Below are 7,712 nucleotides of genomic sequence, written 5' to 3' on the forward strand. Positions count from 1 at the left end.
TTCGGTAATGGGGTTCATAGTGGATAAAAAAATATATTTACTAACAAATCAAAAACACCCAGCTAGGTCGAACTTTTTATACTCTCCACCATAAAATATTAGTTGGGTTTCTTTCCTGTCCACAATTTTAAGTGGAGCTATTTTATGACCACCGATACTAAAATGCCTAAATAAAATCAGAAAGTGTATCAAACAATGGCTTCTATAGGTATCTTAATATGGGGACAATATCATTGTTGCACAGTGGCGAAATTTCCGAAAAACCTGATCAAAAATCGAAAAAAATGATCAATTTACGGGGCGTGTAGCTATGAAAAAATATATACGTATCTTGTTTAGTAAGCGGGTATAAAAGCAGGTCAAAGTGACCCTATTTAGATTTTTTTGCTCAATATTTAAGTTGTTTATTGAAATATTATAATATCCAAAATTAGCGACGGTTTTAAAATATTCTTTGGTTCTTAAGGAGAAAAAGCCTCACAAACATGACTAATTTTGAAGAAAACAAGTAAAAAAGTATCAGTCGGCTTTGCCTGTGCAAATTGAAACCCTTTTTTCACAAAAAACTTATGTATTTAGGGGGTTTCAAAATTTTGGTCGTATGAACCGACAAAAATGTTGATTAGGATTAAAGTTCAAAAATTTTGCGGAAAAGATACTTAGAGGAATGGACCGACATAGACCATGGGGGTGCGATAGGGGGTTTTTACACCCTTCCGGCTGTTTTCTCAAGAAGTATGGACTTGCCCCTGAAACAACTTTTACTATCGTAATTGAGGCAGCGAATGTAAGTTGCTTCAACAAAAATCAAAGTGATTCAATAGCAGGTCTTAAAGTGAACTTATCCAAAAGTTTGTGTGGGAGGTACGGAATGGAGTGCACAAATATAGTCCATATTCGAACCTGATCTATATCTGGCAGATATTATGAATATGAGTAAAGTATGGACCAAATCGGTTATTCCCTACAAGAGTTATCGTGCGCACAAGTTTTGCGACAATTTTTGAACATTTGTGGGGGAGGTACCTGATGGAGTGGACCTATATGGCCCATCTTCGAACTTAAATCGAATCTGGACAAAATATTTCGATACCCAAAATTTGAACCGAATCGATTGATCCGTTCGAGAGTTATCGTGCGCACTAGCCTGCCAGACAGACAGACGGACGGACATTGCTAGATCTACTCAAAATAGTCTGAAAGGGATATCGTACAAACATACTTGGGGTCCAAAACCATTATTTCGATGAGGTACATTTTTGGTCGTATCAAAGTGTAAATACCCTCTTTAGCCTAAAGGCTGAGGGTATAAAAATGTATTTAAAATGAGAAAAAATAGTTATATTCTAATCGAATTTATGATACAAAGGACTATTTTTAAGCCCTTAACTTAATTTGAATCATTTAGTAAATTGCGTAAGTTTCATTTTTCTAGTTATGATAATTCCTCGAAACTGCAAGGGTTGCCAAATATTTTGGTTATAATATTGGTAAAAATTAAATTACACTGTGCAACACTGGAAATGCAAACAACTTCTAATGGGCACTTTCTGAAAGTACATATTGAGACTTCAAAAACCTTAATTGGGTTTTGTGTTCTTAGATCGGGTTTAGATTTTATGGCCTCATCTAAACCGACCTAAAATGAGCCTTTTTTCTAGTGATCGGACCTTTATCTCCGAAACTAATAAGAATTTTGCTTTGCAGTCTTCAGCAATATTGTAGCCCTAAAGTAGTAAAATTTATGTGTCAAACAGATGAACTAGGAAAAGCTGCATCTATCGCATCAAACTCGTTAAAAAAAGGAAAAGTTTACATAATTTCTGAAATTCTGGTCAGTAACTAATTTCAGTCAGTAACTAAACTGTTGGAAGTTGAAACAAATAGCCATTCTAAAAATGTTCCAAATAATGTGACCATCAATTCATCAGAACATTCTGAAACTCTAAAATGGTTATTTCACGTTGTTTAAGGGGTATTTCATAACATACCTTTTACAAAACTTATTTCAAACAATGTTCACACAGGCTGTTTTATCTCATGTTGGGGATTTCAATTAATTATTGAAATATTTACAAAATTGTTGTTGAAAAGTTTGCTATAAACAAGGCGATAGAGGCATTTTACAACAATATAATGTTCTGAAGAGCTCTGCATTACATTCCAGAGAATATTTTCCCAAAAGGTAATATTAAGAAGAATTTAACATTTTGGGAGATACGCTGCGAAATGTACACAAATTATAGAATTTTTAGATATATTATAAAATTTGAGGCAATAAATGCAATTTTTCGAGTTCACTATTCCTCCAAATATTTTCTTCTTGCTCTTATCTACAAGTTTGCTGCAGACGTCAAAACACGATTCGTATTGGTTCCAGAGATACAGCCCCGATTTGTTTTAAAAATTCGATATTTAACCATGTTTAGACGAGGCCATAAAAATCGAACCCGATCTAAGAAAACAAAACCCAAATAAGGGTTTTGCCTATTGGTCCTCCACTTTCATAAAATTCTGGACAGAAGTTGTTTGCACGCGATTGGCTCAAAAATGTTGCACAGTGTTATTTAATATAGATGTATGGATTTCCTTAAAGTTTTAGTCACTTTCCAAAAATTCGCAAGAATGGCCACTAGTATCAAATTAAAGCCTATTGCCTGTAGATTTCAAAACTGTACAGACTGTTTACGGAAATTTGCGGTTTTGGCAGTTATGACCAAAATTTAACTCCCTTTTTGGTTGCTGAATTCATATTTTTTGAATTTTTAAAAACATTTTTATTATTACTTTCTTACATTTATGTTCAATATAATTTTTTTTTGCTATTATCATGGTAACATGGAGCCGCACTGAAAACTCGCGATTTAAAAATAAAAGGTTTTGGGAAATTTTCCTCGCACTGAGAACCAAAAATACGTTATTACAGTTAATTCTGCAGAAAAAAGTGATTAAATCTTATAAAATACAGAAAAATATATGGTAACCCTATGGAGGCTGTGGCCCAAAGTGGACCAATGTCACATTTATTTATAAAATCCTGTTTTAAACTCTGAGTTATTAAAGCCTAATCCGTTTAGAATTTGTTAAATATCTGTAAAATACATTAAATCGAGATAGAAATCATATATCGGGTTATAGCAAATCATGGACCAATATTGAAAGTTTCTAGCGGGGAGGTTTACTATGCAATAACAACTCCTAGTACCGGATTACATCGAATTCGGGTAAAATACTTCAATTCAGAATGATTCGTTACATGGAAACCACGCGAAATTTTGGACCTAGGACTCCAATATTTTTGTTAGAGTGTTTTTAGACACCGAGGACCAATTGATAAAAATTTCAGTTCGATATATCATCTAGAAGTATTTTTATCACACCTTCCCATGTAAGTGCCACCACAGTGCATACGGTCATGAGTACAGTTGTGTGTTCGTGGTCCGCCAACCGACACGGGAGTGTAGAGAGGTTGAAGTTAACTAAGAACTAACACTAACTAACGACGACCCGAACAACCGTGCCGAGTGTTGAGCCGAACCCCTACAACACGAACACCGAGTGGCGAACATCTGCAACACGAATCACCGAGTGACCGAACACATACGAACCCCGAGTAGCCGAACATCCACATACGAACCCCGAATAGCCGAACATCTACAACACGAATCACCGAGTTCCCGATTATCTTCAAATCGCCTACTACCGAACAGCGAATAGCCGAGTACCCGATCATCATCAAATCATTCACCACGAATCCCGAAGCCGGTCGTTCTTCCGTCAATTACTGAACACCGAGTAATCCAGCTCAAGGGCATCTGCGAATCGCCGCATCCGAACCTAATAGCAATTTTGACACAGTTGCAATTGACCAATCGGACTAAAACTTTGCACACTTTTCAGATTTGGATGACAATACATGAATATGGGCCCATTTTTCCCACAGCCCCATATAGCGGTACCACCCGATTTCAGGTATTTTGAGGATTTTATCTTCATTTTTGACCGAATTAGCTGTCATTTGGCATTTCCAATGACACAGACATTTCCCCACCAAAAATTGTGAACAGGTTTTGGTATAGCCCCCTTATAGCGGTACCACCCGATTTCAACTATTATGAGGATTTTATCTTCATTTTTAGGCCGAATTGGCTGTAACTTGGCAATGGGACTCCCCATTGGTACAGAAACTTCCTCACTCAAAATTATGAACATAGCCCCCATATAGTGGTACCACCCGATGTCAAGAGTTTTAAGGATTTTATCTTCATTTTTAACCATATTTGCCTGTAACTTGGCATTTGGAGTTCCCAATGGTGCACCAGTGTTTTATTTAGAAGTGCACTTAAAACTAGAAAATAATTTGTCGCTTAGCTTAGCGCTTAGAAATGTATTCTTTCTCGTGATGGCGTCTCTCAAATGAAAGGCTTGCATTTAAATTATAAATGGCGGCAAAATTAAACGACAAGCGTTTTATTAGGGAGATTCCATCATGAGAAAGAATATATTTATTGAGGCTAAGCGACAAATTATTTTCTAGTTTTAAGTGCACTTCTAAATAAAACACTGAAACTTAATTTTTTTATTTATTTTGTTTCGTTTTATGGACTCACATTACTTTTTGTTTTAATTATTTGCAAGAATAATTTTCCATGACATCACCGGAAAGGCAACTAAGACATATTTTAAAAGCCCTGTTTACAAGTGGTGGTTAATCATGTGAGCCAGTTATTAGATCATGGTAAACAACAAATGGTTTTATTATATGTAGAAATGAAAAATGTGATCTTGTTTCTTATTTGGTACCCCACTTCATGCATGTAATAATGCGTTTTTACGATTTGTCGCGACTGTAACATACCAAACATTGTTTTTATTAATAAACAAAAAGTACCCACAAAAATTCATTATTGCTACTCCGTTACTAAATGTATTCTTGTGTTTTTGGGTTTCATCTGAAACCGCTACATATTTGTCTTTTGTCATGACCAATAAAAACAATTCATTAAATTAGAGCAAAATAAGTCCCCGCTATTTGGCTATAATACTGATGCGAATAAACAAAAGCCAAAAAAGAGATCAGATCAAAGTTTTAATTGCGCAGCAGATCTGTATTCACATTTTTTATGTTTAAATGTATATAAGCTTACTAATTACCGAACAAATTTATCATTCAGCATTTGCTAATACAACTGTAAAGAACATTTAATCTCCAAAAAAATAAATAATTTCAGAATGGCATTCAAGGTATAGAAAATCGCAAAATAAATTAATTTTATTGTTATTCTAATATCCTTAATTCCTATTTCAGTTCGTGGTTGTTTTGGCCCTTGTTGCTGCTGCTAGTGCTGGATATATTGCATCGCCCCAGGTTTATCATCACGAACAACCAGCTCATGTTTATCATGCCCAGGCTCCAGTACAACATGTAGTTCCTGTAGCTCATAAAGTACTTACCAAACATGTTGAACAATATGATCCCAATCCTCAGTACAAATTCTCCTACAGTGTTGACGATAAAGTTACCGGTGATTCTAAGAGCCAATTTGAAGAACGTAACGGCGATGCTGTCCATGGTGAATACTCTTTGATTGATGCTGATGGTTATAAACGTACCGTTACCTATTCTGCTGATGCACACAATGGTTTCAATGCTGTTGTTCATCGTGAACCATTGACTAAAGTTGTCCACACTGCTCCAGTTGCTGTGAAGACACATTATACTGCTCCTGCTCATTACGAAGCTCCAGTTCACTATGCTGCTCAAGTACCTCAGTATGGCGGTCACCACTCTGCTCCTGCTTCTTACTATCATCATTAAGAAAGGATGTGAGTTAAGAGTATCATTATTTCCCCCAAATCATTTCTTATTTTCATCATTAGACCCCGTATATCAGTATTGCCAATCTGTTATGTGATATGTATGTATGTAGATTAAATACCTAGTAAATAGTTTATATTTTAATATATTTAGTTTGCAAAAGAATATTGTAAGTTGTTGAAAATTTTTGAGAAGGGGGGCCCAGTGTCGTATCATTGTTGTATACGACCATACTAGAAAGAATTTGTCTTAGGGGCAGCATCAACCATTCGAAAATTCATTCAATAGTTCCTTATGACATGGGCGATTAGACGAGAAACATAAAAAGTTTCTAGAACTGTAAAATGATGACATATTTACCATGGCAATCGAATCTTCTATAAGGTTTCATCTATCCACACAAGTTCTGTTGCCTCAATCGCTTATTGTCTAGCAGGCTCAAAATTATCAAGATTTTCAAGAGTTATATGCTCATTGCTTTGGATGTCTTTCCGGATAATATAATTTTTTTTAAGAAAATCATCATTGGTAGAGCTGCACGAACATATATATCTGCAATTGTCAAAGGGAAAGCAGATCCGCCCAATTTTAAACATTTAGAGGAGTACCATCGACATTTCCTCAGAATGTAATTGGACTTGTTACTTTTCCACAAACTAACGAACACAACCATATTATTTATTTATTTCTTAATAATAGAGCCACTCAGTTCTTAATGTTTTAAACATTTTAGTTACAATCTCCACCGCATCTCTGCAGTAGAGTGTTAACAAGCAATAACGGCGTAATGTTCGATCGAGCCGAACTTTTTATACTATCAAAAAATTGGGAGGTACCGCTGTATGGGAAGCTGTATAAAAACGTGGACATATACGGACAATTATTTGCCGGAATATTTCATACGCCAAAAGTAGACTAAATACAACAAGGAAAAATCGTTAAGTGTGGCCGGGCCGAACTTTTTATACACTCCACAACAAAAAATTATATTTTTTAAAATCTACTAATTTCCTTTCCTGTCCACAATTTTAGGAGGAGAATTTTTGCTTTTTAAAGCTAAATGTCTAAAAAGTGCATGAAAACTATTCATTTGTTTGGGCCAGTGCCCCACTAAGGGTTTTTATCTCCAAAAGGAATTTTCCACCCCCAGACTTTGAGCTCCATTTTGTTGCACAGTGTTATTATTACAATGCGTTCCAAACGGAAAAACAAAATTAATATACCCTCCATACTATGGTGGAGGGTATAATAAATTATACTTAATAAAAAAAAATTGAGTTATTTTTGTTGGATAATGTGGCTAAACCCAAAATAGGGAGGTACCGTTCTATGGGATATAAAACACTTATGCCAACGTTTTGTTTTAATCCTCGAAACGCTTCTTAAACGCCCTTTTTGGTTAGCCAACAGCTCCTGTTTCGATTTTTCTTTTATCTCATCAATCGTAACAAATCGCTTTCCTTTCATCGGTGTCTTCAGTTTTGGGAAGTAAAAAAGTCAGCGATGGACCGAGGATACGCTGGTTAAGCCATGATAATTTTTTAATACTATAATTAAGTATAATTAAATTTGTCATTCGGTTTGTAACACATCGAAATATTAATCGGAGACCCTATAAAGTATATATTCTTGATCAGGGTAAAATTCTATGTCGATATAACCATGTCCGTTTTTCCGTCAGTCCGGCTGTTGAAATAAAGATACAGCTCGTAATTTTTAAGATAGAGCTTAGTAATTTGGTATAGAAGTTTATATTACTCCTAGGATGTTTGGTATTGCAAATGGGCTATATCGGTCCACGGATTGATAAATCCCCCATAGAACGGTATCACCCGATTTTCGGTATTTTCAAGGCTTTAGCTTCATTATCACACCGAAACGGCTGAAATTTGGT

General features: G+C 35.4%; 1 protein-coding gene across 1 annotated transcript; it reads left to right on the forward strand.

The window, feature by feature from the left end:
• The first annotated feature begins 218 nt into the window (after nucleotides 1-218).
• LOC141389749 (cuticle protein-like) lies at nucleotides 219-5,818 on the forward strand. Its single transcript, XM_073961766.1, has 3 exons — nucleotides 219-300; nucleotides 5,198-5,244; nucleotides 5,309-5,818. Exons 1-3 carry the CDS (start codon nucleotides 219-221, stop codon nucleotides 5,816-5,818), a joined length of 639 nt encoding a protein of 212 aa, XP_073817867.1.
• The last annotated feature ends 1,894 nt before the right edge of the window (nucleotides 5,819-7,712 follow it).

Source organism: Musca autumnalis, unplaced genomic scaffold (genome assembly GCF_047663935.1).
Source record: "Musca autumnalis isolate F117 unplaced genomic scaffold, ASM4766393v1 scaffold_1, whole genome shotgun sequence".
Taxonomy (NCBI): domain Eukaryota; kingdom Metazoa; phylum Arthropoda; class Insecta; order Diptera; family Muscidae; genus Musca; species Musca autumnalis.

Bases quoted from the DNA above. Each gene is read 5' to 3' on its own strand.
- LOC141389749 (XM_073961766.1), top strand. From the start codon at position 219: ATGGGGACAATATCATTGTTGCACAGTGGCGAAATTTCCGAAAAACCT. The intron at 301-5,197 runs GCGTGTAGCTAT...ACAACTGTAAAG, and splicing joins AAAAATGATCAATTTACGGG to AACATTTAATCTCCAAAAAA. The intron at 5,245-5,308 runs GTATAGAAAATC...TTCCTATTTCAG, and splicing joins ATTTCAGAATGGCATTCAAG to TTCGTGGTTGTTTTGGCCCT.